This window comes from Cibotium barometz, chromosome 39 (genome assembly GCF_041138505.1).
Source record: "Cibotium barometz isolate CiBa-2024 chromosome 39, ASM4113850v1, whole genome shotgun sequence".
Classification (NCBI taxonomy): Eukaryota; Viridiplantae; Streptophyta; class Polypodiopsida; order Cyatheales; family Cibotiaceae; genus Cibotium; species Cibotium barometz.
In genome coordinates, this window is record NC_141084.1 from 29,327,938 (window position 1) to 29,347,009 (window position 19,072).

Below are 19,072 nucleotides of genomic sequence, written 5' to 3' on the forward strand. Positions count from 1 at the left end.
TTATCTACTCATTAGTGATCATGATGCTCATGTAATCGCATGGCCATTGAGGCATGATCCGATCCACTTTGTAGATAGTGTTTGGTCCTATTATGCTTCAGATTAAGCGAGTGTATGAGCGAAACATATGTATTCTCTCACATTTACGAAAATGTAGGCCAGTTAGCATCAAGTGTGTTTAGGAGGCAGCCTTGGCCCAGTACTTCACATTCTCCCACGGGTCCCTGGTTGATTCAGCAAGACCCGCCCGCTTGCTATTGTTACCCGGCCCCTACCCCTACAATTGCAAAATCAGAAACTAAAGCATCATGCTGAGTGTGGGTAGGCTCTTCCTCAGAAAAAGCGCGAGAACCTGCAGACGCAGCAAAACCTGCAGCGAGCTGTTGAACGTGCCCTACGCCACCGTTGCACTGAAGCTCCATCTCAAGCTAGCGCTAGAGCAGACACAGACGATGACTAAGTGCACACACAAGAAAAGAGAGAAAGCGTGTTGCAAAACGTACTGGCTGCTTTTCGCCACATCTGGTGGTGGCGATTTACTCTAATTATTAATGAATGGCCTGCTTTCATTCTGCGGGTTCTCACGTTTTTTCTGAGGAAGAGCCTACCCACACTCAGCATGATGCTTTAGTTTCTGATTTTGCAATTGTAGGAGAAAGAGGGAGAGGGGAGGGGGAGGGGCCGGGTAAGCGGGCCAGTCTTGCTGAATCAACCAGGGACCCGTGGGAGAATGTGAAGTACTGGGCCAAGGCAGTGGCTTTCACCACTGGCAAGGTCCTGATAAAGGCGGGACCTCCACTTGCTTTGACAACATGATAAAGGCGGGACCTCCACTTGCTTTGACATATGTTGTTTGGAAAATTGGACACGAGGGCCTCTCTGAATTTAAAGACGTCTCCAGTGAAGTCAAAAACCTCATTAAGAAAGGTATGCATTTCGAATTATTCTGCAAGGATGGACTCAGCATGAAAAGAAACATCTAAAGCTTGTTACAGTACAGGTACAAACCATATTTTTCTCAGTTTCCTGAACTTTCATACCCAGTCTGCTTTCCTTTCCTGCTCACATGCATGTTCACTAGTCTATTTTGATGGATTTCATGTGTTTGATGGGTTTCATACATGCACACTGGTATGTTAATAGGCAGGAAGAACTCACTGCTATGTCTGATCATGCTCATTGGTATGTTTGATGGGCTTTATACATGCTCACCTGGTATATTTGATGGGGTTTCAGAAATGCCCACTGGTATGGTAGGAAGACTTGATGCCCTCATCCCCTCATCCTTGTCCATCGCAAAAAGCCTTGCTATGATAATGCCTGCTCAGTGTTTACCTTTGGGTTTAGTTACCATACCTAGGAAGTTCTCAGAACAGACGGAGTGCATGTCTCTAGGTACATGTCTGCTCTTGAGAGGCAGGAAGCTAGACATGCAAGTCATCAAGTCCTCAACATAATCTATTCCACAGCTTAACCACCTTTTGCCTATAATTAACAAGCTAATTGCGGGATCTTTATTCAATAATGACTACAAATGTCTCTAGGAAATCTGCCCGGTTGGTAATAGGTCCCCCAAATGTCAGCCTCTTTAGCAAGAAGGAGATTGGCAAACGGGCTCAATTAGTTTGCATGTTTGTTAAAACATAACTGGGTGGGGCTTTGAAGCTTTCGGGATTTCTCTCTTTATTTACTACATTCTCTGTATTGTCTGCAAGGTGTTCTACTAGTTGCTTGAAAAAGTTTTCTTCTTTTGTAAGCTTGGATCTATGACAATCTCATGGAGGTATATCTAATGATGCAAGAAAGGAAGGTCTAGCAGTTGTATCGCATCATGTAGCTTGCAGTTTTCTAGTTTCAAAAATCATAGCTTCTGATTTCCCTCTTCTGGTTGCAGGAATAATCAAGCCCAACTCCTTTTTGTTGTATTGCCTCCAGCAGATGCACCTGGCTGGTTTTGAACTCAGGCACCTGCCCAAAGAGTCTAACAAGTACATAGAAAGTATATAACAGATAGTGTCAAGCCACTACAAGAAAAGATATAGCAAGTATACCCAATCACTACAAGAAGGGATGTGGAATTTTGATATGACTTCTAACATAATTGTTTCAACCCATCTATAACAGGAGTATCTTTAAACAGAAACAAAGCGGTGCACTAAATGTTTGTCATTAGAGCTATCTGAAGGACCAGCACACTAGGACTCTGGCTTGGTGAGTCTTATAGGGGATGGCAGCTCTTCTTGACTTTTGAGATGTATCCATACTCTTGCTTTTGTTAACTCTACAGCAAACGTGAGAGCTATCTGGAATGGAGATCATTGTGACAGCACTACCTACACATCCAATAGAAGGATAGTGAAGTTGGACAAGAAGTGTGGTTTGTTGTCCACTCCTTTACATGGTTCTTTTCACATTCCTCTCAACTTGCGCTTAAGCAATTTAGAGGAGGTTCCTGCACAAGTCATCCTTTTGGAATGCCAATCTCTCAGAACTCTTTGAGGTCATAGGCATATGAAGTGGGATGAGAGCAGAAGATGTGAACTTTATCTTCAGAGTCATCACTTGTTTGATGTTTTGGGTCCTTTTTTGGGGGAGAGAGAGAGAGAGAGAGAGAGAGAGAGAGAGAGAGAGAGAGAAGTTTGGTGAAAATCACTAGTTAATATGTACACAACTCACACACCTTTCTACAGTGGCCCATCGTTCGGGAAAAGATAGGTTCGACTTAGCCGAAAAATTGTTGGACTTTTTCAAAAAATTATGGGAGGAGAAAAAAAACTCTTCAAAAATTTCAAGATTTAGTTATATTTTGGGGAAAATATAAAGACAATACTTGCTCAGAATGATAATTTCCTCCTCGGCCATGGGAAAAAAGGATTCATGTAAGGTTTAGTACAAAGAGTTTCCAGAACATGGACCTACACACTCTGTAAGGAGCGTGATTTTGATGGTGTGGGTCTTAAACATATGAAAGAAGGTCTTGAACAACCATTAGTGCTGCGTGCCTGAAGTGTAGTACACCAGATTTTACAAAATGGAAGAACATAACCATCTTAGGATTATACAAAATGGAGGAACATAACCATCTCAATTCACTGTTTAGAGCTTATGAGAAAAGTGAGTTTTTTTTTTTGGCTCTCCAATTGGATAGAAATTTTAGGTAAGCCTCTAGACATTTGGATGAGACCTAGAATTTGTAGATTTGGAAAGGCACAACTTTGGACGTTAGTATTTGTTGACCCTCGTAGTGGCTTTCTTCCTTGACTTGCATCCATTTTTTAAAAGAAAATGTCATTTTTTTTTGAATGACATCTTTTGCCTCTTCCATGTGACTAATAAGCCATGAGTTTATGACAAAATCAAAGAACATTTAGTAATATAATTCCAAGATGCATTATTACTTACTCATAAACCAAGAAATCATTAAAGAAAGTCTCCACAAGCTTTGCAGTGTCATCTGTGATTAGTATCAGGATTTCATGTTGTGAAGAAAATGAGTGCAAGGTTGCAAGCCAATTGGTCAAGCGCTGGAATCAGACACGGTCCAGGAACTCATGCAACAACCCAAAGTTTGTATCTTCTTATGGTGGTGGACATCCTATGGTGCCACCACACCACTAACTATTTGATGATTATCACTCTGCAAGTCTATCTATATAGTTGAAAAACAAACCAACCCCCTTGTTTTGCAGACGTTAAGCTAATGGACTACATGGAAGCTTCTAGATTCTATAAGACCTTCCTTTAAAAGATCATTGACACAGAATCTTCAGGTTGGCACATGCTAGCACATTATAAGATCTTATGTGTGATGGATAAGAGCTAATAGAGTGTAAATCAGTGATTATTATTATTTCCACCATGCTTGCGCTAAGGGTGTCCACCAGTGCTTCCATGCGGGTACTCCTTTTGCTTCCAATGTCCACCAGTGCTTCCCTGTTGATACTCGATTTGCTTCCATTTCTGCTTTTCACAAACTAGGAAACTGAGGTTTAGTTCTGAAAGCGTTGATTCTGATAGACTTCACTAGTTCTTCTCCGAAGTCGGAGGAGGATTCTTCTTCTGTAGACGACACATCACTCATAAGAGCTTATGAGTTACTTCTTATGCATCATGCATGAGAGAGAGAGAGAGAGAGAGAGAGAGAGAGAGAGAGAAGGGGAGTACATTAGAGATAATATAAATAATTAATATGATTTATATGAGAGAGAGAGAGAGAGAGAGAGAGAGAGAAGGGGGATACATTAAGAAATATTAAGTAGGTGATCCATGCATTGTACGACAAAGTTTTTGCTTATATGCATATATGCATACATATGTATGTGTGTATGCAATTCTGCGATTGCATGTGCGTGTGTATGCATTTATGCATGTTTATGTGTGTGTGTGAGTGTGTGTATGCCTCTTTATTTGTATATGCCTGTGTATTTGTGTGTCTATGCATTTGTCTGTGTGTGTGAGTGTGTGTATGTCTCTTTATTTGTATATGCCTGTGTATTTGTGTGTCTATGCATTTGTCTGTGTGTGTGTGCATGTGTCTATGTGTGAGACTCTCATATAGACGCATATCTATGCGTGCCTCTCTCACATGCATTCTCTCTATTGCTAGTCACATGCATAGACACAACACATGCATATCTATGCGTACCTCTCTCTCATGCACTCTCTCTCTTCTCACACACATCTCACACACACTCTCTCTCATGTACATAGAAACTCTCTCTCTCTCTCTCTCTCTCACTCTCTCTCATGTACATAGAAACTCTCTCTCTCTCTCTCTCTCACACACACACACACACACACACACACACACACCCACACACACACACACACCATCCACATGCACCTATGTGACTATGTATGTGTGTGTGTGTATGTATGCATGCATGCATGTATGTATATATATATACATGTTGTTGAAATATACAAGTGAATAGGGTGTGTGCGGGAACAAGCCCTTGGTTAGAGGCTGTAAAAGAGAATGAGTAAATGTGAAAGAACCTGTGAAAAGGTGAGAAGAATTTACTTGGAAAGAATAAAGGGTAGCATGAGAAGATTTAGGAAGTGTGTAGATATTCTGGGAAGTGTGGAGATATTCTGGGAAAAGTGAAGAGGTGGAGAGAATCAATCAGGGAAAAGAGGTGGAGTGAATCATGAAGAAATCAGTGGGATTAGATGCTTGGATGTAAACTCTATAAATTGAGGCATTGTCCTAATGAGAATTTGCTGGTTTTTGATTATCCATGCCTTCATTAAGCTATTTGTTAATTACTCACTAATTACATCTTAATTATTTACTAATCACTTTGTTAATGATTTTGATTCTAGTGTTTGATTCACCATAGCTCATCACATTGCTCTAATTTCAACATGGTATCAGAGCCATGCCTAGAATCCATCATTTTGTGAGCTCATTATCTTACTAATTATTTTGCTAATTAGGATTAGTAGAAAATTATAATTTTTCCTCTTTTTTCAACTAAGCCTCTGCACCCCCACCTGGTGGAGGAACTCTAGCTCCTTGCACACATCACATTAGGCCAAACCATTCTAGCCATAGCTAGCCAACTCCTTGCTCCTCCAGCCAAGCTAATCAAAAGTCCAAACCGCCAAGAAACGCAAGAATTCCATGCTGATTTGCAGGCGTCGTTTTTTTGGAGGAAATATAAAAGTTCTACTTCATCAAATCAAATTGCTCTAATTCCTCATAGCTCCAGGGGTTTTAAGCATGCTCTACAAGCTGGTGAAGTCAGAATTAAATTTCATTAAGTCTATAGTGAGATCCAAGCTCTTTATCAAATCTGCAGGTGAATTTGGTAAAACAGAGATTAAGCTTTCAATATTTGGTTAAATCTTGTGTTTATTGGCTTAATCCTCTACTAGACTCATTGCTATTGATGGCTTTAAAAGCATTTGAGCTCATTTGAAGTCTAAGGCACCAGATCTAGACTCCTCGCATACTCTATTTTTTGCATACAAAACAGTGGATTAATTTGCTAATCAGTGATTAATCAATGCTAATCACTATATTTTGGTGCAATTGAGGGTTCAAATTAACCATTAGGTATCTGATACAGATCCCTATAACTTCAGATTGTAATTCGGAGTTGGTTTGATACTCCAACCATTCCGTACAAATTGGTTACCCTCTTTGATTTAATGTAATTTCTGGTAAAATTATACTGATAAATTTGTGATAATCATCATTTTGCATTTAACCCTTGGTTAATGCCTATAAATCTCACTCAAATTCAAGATTATTCATAGCCAGAGTTGCATTTAGGAATGTGCATAAGAATGAATGCTATACGCATTATGTATTGGGCACATTGCATCAGTGTAAATATGGGATCAGACACTGCTCTTGTCCAGAATAAGACAAGAGGTAAGACCTTCCGCATAAATTTGGGTTTGCATTGCATAATGATACAAGATAAACATCAAAAACCCAAAGGAACTATCAGCAAAACATTTGAACATGTTGCTCACATGGAGCAAGAAGACCTGACGGACAAGCTCATGGCCCCAGCCATCAAAGAAGAAGAACATCTCTTTCCGAGAGGAAGATCCACACCGAGAAGAAGATCTAAAGGAAGAATTGAAGGAAGACATGGACACGAGAAGAGAAGCTGCCACCACAAGAAGAGAAGCTGCCACAAGAAGACTGAAAGAAGAAGAAGACAAGGACGCATGGAGAGAAGCTGCCACGATAAGAAGACTGAAGAAAAGAGAAGATGTGAGGCTCCAAAGAGTGAGGAGCCATGTGAAAATCTCTGAGAGAGAGAGAGAGAGAGACCCCACAACCCAATGTAACCTGCTCCAACAAAGTAAAACCACCTCTGAGCCACCGATGATGTAGGCCACATGGTAGATGCATGTGTGAGCACTTTAGTCAAGGTCGTAGGAACTTATAGTAGCCTTGGACACATAGAGAGAGAGAGAGTGTCAAGGACTATGGAGTTTAGGGACTTGAGGCATTGGTCGCGGACTGTCAAGTAAGAGAGAAACTTGATACAAGGTCCAAGTGTGCTAAGTTAACTTGAGGGGAGGTGTGCTAGACATTAGTCCTCGCGAACTATCAAGTAAGGAGGGAAACTTGGTATAGGGTCTAGGTGTACTAGGCGTATTCACTTGAGGGGAGGTGTTGAAATATACAAGTGAATAGGGTGTGTGCGGGGTGGAGTGAATCATGGAGAAATCAGTGGGATTAGATGCTTGGATGTAAACTCTATAAATTGAGGCATTGCCCTAATGAGAATTTGCTGGTTTTTGATTATCCATGCCTACATTAAGCTATTTACTAATTACGTCTTAATTATTTGCTAATTACTCACTAATTATATCTTAATTATTTGCTAATTACATCTTAATTATTTGCTAATCACTTTGTTAATGATGTTGATTCTAGTGTTTGATCCACCATAGCTCATCACATTGCTCTAATTTCAACACATGTGTGTGTGTGATACATACATATTTGATACACTCTCTCTCTCTTCAATTCACACATACTCTACTACACAAAAATTCTCTCTCTTTCTCTTCTTCTCTCTCTTTCTCTTGCACATGCGCACTCTCTTGAGTTGTAACTTGTAACTATAGAATTAAAGAAAATCCTTATCTCCTCAACTTAAAAGGTGAGCTCAAGAGTCATGACTCACAACTCAACATTTCGAGAGAGGAAGAGAGCAACATTTCAAGTAGATCTATGAGGCACCAAGCAGCAAGAGTCAAGACTTGAGAGCCGATTCTTGATCCCACACCTAAGATTATCACTGCGTCCGTGTGTGTGCACTTGCTAGCTTGTGCATGTATTTAGGGGTTGAGAGATTTGTTGAACCACCTCCTTAAGGGCCACGTCCATCTTGTGCATGTGTTTGGGGGGTGGAGCTTTTTGAAGGGCCTCCTCGAGCACTCAATTGTCTCATCTAAAACTCTTCATTGGGTATTTATCTATGGGTTTTCCCTAAGGTCTATATAGACCAGGAAACCCCTTCCTTAAGAGCATCCATGCTCTCAATACTTATTCTTGTCCTCCCCTCCTCTTAGTCCTCCCCTCCTCTGAGTCCTCCTCAAACCCCTCCTTTGGCCCCTCCTCTAAGTCCTCCCCTTCTTTGACTCGTCTAACCTATCCTCTAAGTCATTGAACCCCTCCTTTGAGTCATCTGACTCCTTTTCCCCTCATATGACTCCTTTTCCCCCTCCTCTAAGTCCTCCCTTCCTCTGAATCATCCTTTTACCCCTCCTCTGAGTTCTCCTCTCCTCTAACTGACTCCTCCTTTAACTCCTCCTCTGACTCCACCTCTTAGTCCTCCTTTCACCCCTCCTCCTTCTCTAACCACTCCTCCTCTAAGACCTCCTCCTTTGACCCCTCCTCTGTGTCATCCCCTCCTCTTGCTACTTGTGCAATAGATTCAACTTCTGCAGCAGTAGGGGTAGCTTTTACTGCTAGCAAATATACAATTGCAATTCGGAGTTTGTCCTCCTTGGTCCCCTTGCCCTTGAGAACAGTCTCACAAGTGCATTTCGTCAACACTCCCTCGCCCAAGCATATCACTCTATAGGTTATAGTATCCATCTAAAGGTCTTACCTCGATTTCCCCTCTAAGAGAGCAGTGGAAATGTTTGTGTGCTTTTCTATCATCTTTTTCCTCTCAGTCAACTCTGGGAGAGAGTTTACAACAGTTCATGTCAACACCTAGTGTGCCTACCATTTGTCCACAAGCTTTGTTTCCATGGCTTATAAGCCGTGGAACCAAGCTTGGACATTGGGTTTTGACATGAAAGCCAGCATGATGAGGAGCTTTGTGCGAGTTGACCAGCTTCATAGATATAGACATGGTGGCAGAGTCAAGGAGCTTTATTTATTGCATACGAGTCGATGAGGTCTATCCACAAGCTTGGTTCCATGACTTATTTGGGCATGACATTCAATCGTGATTGAACACCATGGCTAGATAAGCCATGGAACCAAGCTTGGAAATTGGGAAAAAATGTAAACTTGGGAAAAACACTGGGCAAAATGTAAACTCAGGCGCACACATATTAAACTCAAGTTGTATGTATATCGATAAATATACATACATATATATGCACATATATTTATTCATGTAAATATATATATGTACTTCTTTCTTGTTAAATAATTTTTTTTGAATAAATCATAAGAAAATATTATTTTGAATTTGAATATTAGATTACTTCATGTCAACACCTATCGTGCCTACCATTTATCCACAAGCTTAGTTCCATGGCCTATATGACCATGGTGTTCAATCGTGTTGAGCGCGATAGAATGCCATGGCCATATAAGCCATGGAACCAAGCTTGGACATTGGGTTTGGACATGATAGCCAGCATGAGGAGGATCTTTGTTTACCATATTGTGAGTCAACGAGCTTTGTAGCTATGGACATGGCAGAGTGGAGTTTTGTTTACCATATTGCGAGTCGACAAGATTTGTCCACCACAAGCTTGGTTCCATGGCTTATCTTCAGGAAGAGGATGAGGCAAAGGAGGCCGTGGACGCGGCCAAGGAGGTGGCCGAACAGGTAATCAGAATTATGGCCAGCAGTAACAACAACAACAGTCCCAGAATTCACAACAACAACAACATGCAAGTGTGGAAGAGGCCAATTCAGAGGCAGGGGGAGTCAAAGAGGTCGTGGAAATTGGCAAAGGCAGTATAATGATACACGTGGATGCTTTTATTGGTAAGCCTGGACATGTGGTAGTTAGGCAGATTGTTATAAGAAGCAGGATGACATGCAAAATGGGAAATTGAAGCAAAATAACTATGCATCCTCGAGCAAAAACAATGAGGATAATGAAAGGTTGTTTGTTATGCATCATGTTGTTGATGCCATGTCTGAAAATGTTGAAGCAACACATAAAGATGATGTATGGTACGTTGATTTAGGTGCTTCGAACCACATGACAAGTCATGGGGAGTGGTTCAAGGAGATGAAAAACCTTGAAAGACTAGGTTTTGTAGAAACAGGGGATGACATTGCTCATCCATTTTCTCATGTTGGAGATGTGCCATTCTCTATGCAGGATGGCAAAGTGAAGTACCTTATAGATGTACTTCATGCTCCGAACATAACAAAGAATCTGGTTTCAGTTGGCCAGATGATTGAGCAAGGTTTGCAGGTTCGGTTTAATCCTGATGGTTGTTATGTTGAAGACTTTAAAGACAAGTGCAGGTTGGTTGTTATGTTGAAGACTTTAAAGACAAGTGCAGGTTGGTTACAAAAGGAAACAGAGTGGGCAGAATGTTTACATTGAATGTAAACATGCCTGAAGTGAGTGCTGTAATGTTTGCAAATGGTTCAGGAATTGTTGCAGACACAGACATTTGGCATAAAATAATTGGACATGTGAATGTGCAGAGAATGAAGTCTATGTAGACTAAAGGAATTGTGATAGGGCTGCCAAAGTTTAAAGTTGAAGGTATGCAGAAAATATGTGAAGCATGCCAATTTAGAAAGCAAACAAAGCATGTATTTTCATGTAACAAAAATATGAGCAGAAATGCACTAGATGTTGTGCATTCAGATGTATGGGGTCCTACGAAGACCATGTCTATGGGAGGTGCTGCAGGTATTATGTGACATTTATTGATGACCACACAAGGAAAGTGTGGGTATACTTCATGAAGGAGAAGAGTGAGGTGTTCAATCATTTTCAGAATTTTAGAGTTATGGTTGAAAAGCAAACAAGGAAATATATAAAGTGCCTAAGGTCAGATGGAGGGGGAGAGTACTTCTCCAATGAGTTCTCTAAATTTTTGAAGAAGAATGGTATTCAGAGACAGTTTATATGCAGATACACTCCGCAGCAAATGGAGTTGCTGAGCAAAACAATAGGCACATTGCTGAGATTGCATGAGCATTGATGGGAGAGAAGAATATGCCACATAGCTATTGGGCCAAGGCTGTTTCTACAGCAGTTTACATCATGAATAGGACTCCAACTGCAGCCATACATTATGTAACTCTAGAGGAGAGGTTTACTGGCAGAAAACCTGATTTGTCTCATCTGAAAGTCTTTGGATGCATTGCATATGTGCATGTGCCAGATGAGCTGAGAACTAAGCTGGATCCAAAAGCTCAAAAAACGGTGTGTTTATTGGGTATTCCCTTGAGCAAAAGGGATACAAGTGTTATACCCTGCTGCATGTGAGTTGAGGGTAAGCAGGGATGCTGTTTTTTATGAGATGAGCAGCTAGTATGCTGTTGAAAAAGAAGCTGTTGGGGATGATGTGAGTGGAAATGTGGTTGCACAGAATGTAAGTCAGCAATCATAGTCTTTGAGTGGACTAAGAGAGTCCTCATCTAGTGGTTCACTTGATAGACCATGGAGTGGCAGGTTGCATCATAATACCAGTCCTGCAAATGTGATTAGTACATCACATAAAGGCAAAGAGAAAGTGATTGAGCCCCTTAATATGCCTGACATTTCTGCACGGCATTCTCATGTTGATAGAGAGTCTAGTGGCTCAGAGATGAGCCTTGATGAGGATCTTGGGATACCAGCTATATGAGAATACCTAGTGTAAGAAGGCTATGGAAGCCATGAATGCAAAGCTACGAAGATCTGGGAGAGTGAAGAATCCTTTGCAGAGGTTTACCTATGATGGTTACGTGGCACATCACTATGCATACATGGCAAAAGTTGTACAGTTTGTAGAGCCCACATGCATTGATGAGGCTGTTGGAAATGTGTGTTGGGAGAAAGCTATGGATGAGGAGATGGATGCACTATATGGAAATGAGACTTGGGATTTAGTAAAATTACCTGAAGGCAAGAAAGCCATTTGGATGCAAGTGGGTGTACAACGTAAAACATAATAGTGATGGAAGCATAAGCAGGTACAAGGCTAGATTGGTAGCCAAAGGATATGCGCAGACATATGGCATTGATTATGAGGAAACTTTCAGCCTAGTTGCCAAGATGGCAACAATGAGAGTTGTGATAGCAGTGGCTGCATCAAAGCAATGGTCTTTACATCAGATGCATGTAAAGAATGCATTCTTGCATGGGGATCTGCACGAAGAGGTGTTTATGTTGCAGCCACATGGTTATGAGGATGTGAGTCACCCCTCGAGCATGTTTGCAGGTTGAAGAAAGCCTTGTATGGCTTAAAACAAGCACCAAGAGCATGGTCTGACAAGATTTCTGAATATCTTGTCACTATTGGCTTTCATGTAGCCAATGCAGATTTCTCACTGTATGTGAGACACAGTGATAGAGGGGTTGTGCTTGTTGTCATCTATGTAGATGACCTGATCATTACGAGGGACCATGATGCAAAGATCTTTGATGTAAAGATCTTGCTTAGACAGAAGTTTGAGATGAAGGATCTAGGGGAGCTCAGATATTTCTTGGGCATTGATTTGAGCTATGCCTGCTGGGTTGGTGAGTCAGTTTATGCAGGTTCCTCGAAAGCCGCATTTGGATGCATTGAGACTCATACTAAGGTATGTGAGGTCTACTTTGCATTGTGGACAATACTGGCATGGTTGGTGAGATCATGGGTGATATGTGGCCAGTGGGATGACAGACTGTGTGACAGCCATTCTAGAGACTGGCATAATTATAGCGCCAGCTCATTTTAGTTGGGTTCACACTATAGAGAACCCCAGTATGTATTTGGTTGAGTACCTTTTCATATTGTGTGTACTCTTATCTTTGTATATGGTGTGTTGAGTGTTGTGTGAAGAAGAAGAAGATTTTCAGCCTCTCACCTTGTGTGTTCTCGTTTAGGGTTTTGTGAGTGTGTGTGTGCTTGCAAGAGCTCAAGCTCTCTTCTCTCATGCATCTTTTCACTCTTTGGTGGATGGTGACAGGTATAGTTCCTTCTCTTCAATATTAAATTTGGTGATGATGAAAAAACTCAAGACTATAATAATATATCAATACCATTGGTTTTTGACCATATTTTTAATAAAATTTGGAACTAGCAAATGTTTGTTGTGAAATTTCTTTTTCAAGACACATTACAATAATGATGTTCTTCCTAAGTTGAAAGTATCATTGGTGTAACTCAAACACCTAGATTGTTGCTATCCCAAGACGAGGCTGCCCAATTTACCGTGGAAAACTTCATTTGTCGGTGAAACGTCATCTATCTATTCTTTTAGGAGCCAAGACGCAGTCGATCTTCAATATTGCAAAACTCGATACTAAATCCGCTCACTCAGTTGTGCAAGCTTTATTGGGAATTATTTTTTTGGAATAATTTTTTTGCTTGTATGCATATGTGCATACATGTGTGTATGTATACACATCTATATGCATATATGTGTGTGTGCACGTGCGCGTGCAAGTGTATGTGAGTGTGCATGTGTTTTTATGTGGTGTGTTTTTATATATGCATGTGTGCAGGTGTACATGCATGTATGTATGCATCTATACATATGTGCATGTGTCTGTGCGACTCTCAAATAGATGCATATCTGTGTGTCTCTCTCTCACATTCATTCTCTTTATGTCTTTGTCACGCATATAGGATCTTGCAAACACTAATTCTACTCTAATTGGTTAAGCTATGCAATGGGAATGTAAATTTAAGCACACACACCATTTTATCCTAGCTTTTGGCCAAGCTAACATATGTCTAACCAATTGAGAATTTCTTGATGATCTTTCTAGGAAAATTGGATTGGAGCACTACTCAAAATTGGTGATAAAGGTCATGGAAGCGCACATATTGAGGCTCCCTCTGTCACTACTCAAACATTATCAGGCTTGTTTTAAAGACCCAACTTTTCATCAACAATTAAGGATGGAAGAACTTAAGGTCCTTAATGATCAATCCTTCCTCGATCCTAGAGATAGCATTTATCAATGATTAGGTGTTATTTTGTTTTTCTTTGATAATAACCCACACAGATCCCAAGAAATTTTAGCTCACTTCTTTATAAAATTTTCATTATTGAGTCCCAACGATAGTAAAACATAGAACAATTTGTGAATTCTTTACCCCAAATTCTCATTAGATTACTTAACCTTAACAATATTCCTTCTCTTGCTCTTCCTTTTGTTACCATCCTCTAACCCTTTTATTGATCTAGGACTTCTTGAGGAGCTTCAAAACATTACCCTCTCCTCTCTATATTCTTCTTTTAAATCATTCCATCCTATTAATCCTCTTGATGCCATCCTCTCCTTTATTACTTTTGTTCCTTTGATCCCCAGGGGATAGTTAGAAATTGACTCTAAGAGACTAAACCATAAAATTTCGTTGAGGGAAATTGAAAGCCACAAGGATCCATTCACCATTGAATCCCTCATTCTTCTGTGTGGTCTCTCAACTCCTCCAGTGTTGTGATCAGTGAAAAGTGTAAGCCTCCAGGCTAAACATTTCCTAAGTACTAACCTTGACTTTGAACTTTCTTTTTTTCCTCTTAAAGATCTAGATTCATTAAAATTAAATAATCTTTCAGTGTTTTTTCACTCCTAGTCTTGATTCTAATCTCAAATCACCTAAGGATATTAAAGGATGTTGGAACATGTTCCTTCCTTATATCAAGTGTAGATGCAATGTGAGTAACCCTAACTACAAATGCAAAGGTGCTATTATTTGGTTAGATCATCTCCTTTGATATGTCAAATCATGTTGACAACTTTTTTCCTTCTTTTTCTTCTGCTATTTGCTGCTCAATTTTATACCTTTTAGCCTAGGTCACTTTATTCCCCATGGAAGTACGTATTGGTATCATGTCATTCTATATGTTCCAAGACCTTTAAGAGGTAGCTCAAAATACCACCCATTATTCTACTTTATTTAACATATCGGTACCCCTATAGCTACCCTCATTAAGAAAAATCTCAAATCAACAACTAATAACCATATTCCTTCACAAGTAGCAATGGCTGCACCCCTGTATTCAGCCTCTGTACTAGATAAAGCAACAGTAGGTTGCTTCTTGCTACTCCAACTCACCATGGCACTTCCAAGTGTAAAGGCATAACCACTAGTAGACCTCCTGTCATATGAGCTACCTGCCCAATCAGCATCTGTGTAGCCATGTATATCCAAGACTTTACCATGCTCATAAAGTAGACCATAATGTACAATGGTCTTTACATATCGCATGATGCATCTCACTACATCCAAATGAGGTTTTCTGGGGCTCTGCATAAATTGGCTTACTAGCCCCACAACATAACTCAAATCCGGGCGTGTGATAGTCATGTAAATGAGACTACAACCATCTTTTTGTACATAGATGGATCATCCAACTCCTCACCAAAATCAGCCCGCAATTTCACATTTTGCTCCAAAGGTGTACTCATAGGCTTACACCCTGTCATGCCATATTTTGCCAACATATCCAATGCATATTGGCGTTGCACTAACCATGTACCTGCATGGTCTTTGATCACTTCAATTCCAAGAAAGTATCTCAACTCACCCAAGTCTTTCATGTCAAACTGCCCACTCAATGCCTTCTTTGACATGCATCACATCTGTACCATGATCACCTGTGATAATCAAGTCATCCACATAGATGATAAGTAAAACAATCCCATGATCTGTTTTCTTCACATAGAGTGAAGAATCTACTGTAGAAACCTGAAATCCAAGGGAGATAAGATATCTTCTCATCTTATCACTCCAAGCACGAGGTGCTTGCTTCAAACCATATAAAGCTTTCTTCAATGTGCATACATGAGTGGGATACTTTGGGTGTATATATCCTTCTGGCTGTGCCATATACACTTCTTCTTGTAGATCACCATTTAGAAATGCATTTTTGACATCCATTTGATGCATTTCCCAACCATTTGCTGCAGCCATAGCAATGACTGCTCTCACTATTCCCATCTTTGCCACTGGACTAAATGTTTCATCATAGTCCAAGCCTTGGGTTTGTGCTTAACCCTTAGCTACCAATCTTGCTTTATGTCGTTCAATAAAACCATTTGACTTACATTTCACTTTGTAAACCCATTTACAACCAATAACATTTTTGTCCTGTGGTAATGCAACCAAATCCCATGTATCATTATGAACCAATGCGTCCATCTCAACATCCATTGCCTTCTACCATACATGCTTTCCAATAGCTTCTGTATAGCATGTAGGTTCCACATGCTTCACCAAAGATTTCATATATGCATAATGTATAGCAAAATCACGATATGTCAACCTGTCAATATCTGACCCTTTGGGATCTTCGCAATGCATGCGGATCACTCTGAACACCTGTCACTCTAGCATGTGGTGGCACATATCTATCCTGCCTTGCACCACGTGTGCGTAAAACAGGTATGCCAAGCTCTTCATCCAAACTCTCTGAACTTGATGACTCATAACCTGTAATTCCAATTCCTTCAACCTTCTTTTTGCCTTTATCCACAGCACTACTCCCAGTGCTCACACTCTCATGTCTCAATCATCCGGACCATGGACGTACAGTACTACTCTCAGCCTTCTGCTCTGCTGGCCCAGACATAGAAATAGAACTAGAACTTGCTTGTGGCAAGTTCACATGCACATCAGCTTCAAGTGAATCAATGACACCCTCATCCTTTGCTTTGTACCAACTAGCAAGTTCATCAAACACCACATCTCGTGAGATAACCACTTGCCTAGTTTGTGGATTGTAACATTTGTATACCTTACGATCCTGTGCATATCCAACAAACACACACTTTTCTGCCTTGGGATCCAACTTCCTCTGTCTCTCGTCCAGGCACATGTACATAAGCTATGCATCCAAAAACTTTGAGGTGTCCAATGTCTGGCCTAAAACCTGTAAGCCGCATCTCTGGCGTACTTCCATGAATGGCTGTTGTAGGTGTCTTATTCAGTATATACACTGCAATAGCACAAGCTTCTGCCCAATAATAATCTGGCATGCTTTTTTCATTGAGCATTGCCCTGGCCACTTCACAAATGACTCTATTCTTTCTCTCAGGCACACCATTTTGCTGAGGTGTATACCTGCAAGTTAATTGCCTTCTTATGCCATGATTTCGCAAGAAATGCTCAAAAGCATTTGAGATGTATTCACCACCTCCATCTGTCCTCAAACACATAATCCAAGAACCATATTGCTTCTTTGCAAAAGCTTTGAAATCCATAAACTTTCCCAACACTTCACTTTTCTCTCTGAGAAAATATATCCATGTCATTCTGCTGAAATCATCAATGAATGTCACATAATATAAACTACCTTTGATAGATGGGTTTTGTGCAAGACCCCATACATCACTATGTACTATCTCAAGTGGCCTGCTATTCATGTTGCCTTCTCTAGGGAACCGCAACCTCGCCTGCTTTCCAAACTGACAGGCTTTACAAACATGCATATTCCAATCATACTTGAATCTAGGCAGCCCACTAACAATGCCTCTTGCCTGCATGTTCTTTAACCTTTGTATATTCACATGTCCAATCCTCTTATGCCACATATCAATGTCCTGTACCACATTTCGGCTTTTAGAGAACATGGCTGATTTTAACTCAGGAATTCCAGCATCTAGCTTAAACAACCTGCCTTCTTTCTTGCCTTTAGCAACATGACTCTAGCATCCAGCTTAAACAACCTGCCTTCTTTCTTGCCTTTAGCAATGACTCTACATCCATTCTTGAAATCCTCAACGAAGCAACCATCCTCGTTGAAACGAACCTGTAATCCTTGTTCCACCATTTGACCAATTGAGGCCAAGCTTTTTGTGATAGAAGGCACATACAATACATCTGACATAGATTTTGTTTCACCATTGTGCATAACCAATGGTACACTTCCAACATGTGTAATGGCATGCTGGGTATCGTCTCCTGTTTCCACATAGCCTTTCACGTCCATAGACTTCATATGCTCAAACCATTCACCATGACAAGTCATATGGTTTGATGCTCCAGAGTCCAGACTCCATATACCAAGTGTCATTATTTTCAGCATTTGTCATCATAGATCCCATAACATGTTTCATGGCAAACAAGTGATTTGTACTGCCATCATTACTGCTTGATGCATAATTTCCACCACCATGTTGTGCATAATGTCCATGATGTTGTGCTCTACCCCCTCTCAAATCATTCTGATTGCAGAAACAATCACGTGCCATATGACCAAATTTTCCACAGTAATGGCATTCCACATCTTGCATAGATGTTTGTTGGCCTTGCCAACGTCCTCTACCACGAGGATTACCTCTGCCTCTCTAAGGTGTATATCCATGACCACCTCTAGCACCATATGAAGGCTGAAAATTCTGTTGTAGTGACCTGTCTTGCCATCCACGGCCATGTGATGCAAATCTCCCCCTGCCTCTAAAACCTCTTTGTTGCGAATAGAAAGATTGATTTCTGCCATTATCATCATGGCTAGTAGATGCATCCTGAAAGGAATCATTGAGTTTGATTTCCTCAAGCAAGAGTGAAACCAACTCATCAAAGTCTGGTAAACCTGTACTCCGAACCGAGATGGATGTATCAAAGGATTTATACTCCTTGCCAAGACCACGCAAGGTAATGTCTACCAAATCATCATCAGGCATGGGGGCATTTATTGTTGCCAATGCATCTGCATACTTCTTTATCTCCTATACATAATCATGTATGCTCCTTCTATTCCGCTTCACATTATGTATCTGTTGTCGCAACTGAGACTTGCGAACAAGTACTAGTGTCTGTATCAAACAAGTTTACCAATGTATCCCATGCATCCTTGGGATTCTCAGCATCATGTATGTGTATGAGTATAGCATCCGAAATACATATAGACAGATAATGCAACACGTTGTATGCTCTTTTTGACCATTGCTTATGAGCTATAACCTGCTGCTGCTGCTGTGTAGGTTGTTGGGGTAGTTCTGGCTCTGGCTCAGCACCTGTAATGAGATTCCAAAAACCTTTTCCCTTCAGAAAACTTTTGATCCTGTACTTCCATGCCTGAAACTTCTTCCTATCCAATTTTTCACCAACAATTTGTACTGGATTATTCGACATATTGCTCAATGCAAATACACCTTTTGCACACGTCCAAATCTGTAAACAAGCCTTCCTCAGCTCACCACACTCCAATGAGTGTTCCAGATACTCCAAAGTAGTCAA

The 19,072-nt window shown here is 40.6% G+C and overlaps 1 protein-coding gene across 1 annotated transcript; it reads left to right on the forward strand.

Moving 5' to 3' along the window:
• Positions 1-252: 252 nt before the first annotated feature.
• On the forward strand, positions 253-2,143 carry LOC147615971 (uncharacterized). Its single transcript, XM_086778032.1, has 3 exons — positions 253-793; positions 829-927; positions 1,895-2,143. The coding sequence occupies exons 1-3, from the start codon at positions 556-558 to the stop codon at positions 2,005-2,007; spliced, it is 450 nt and encodes a 149-aa protein (XP_086634158.1). The 5' UTR covers positions 253-555; the 3' UTR covers positions 2,008-2,143.
• Positions 2,144-19,072: the final 16,929 nt, after the last annotated feature.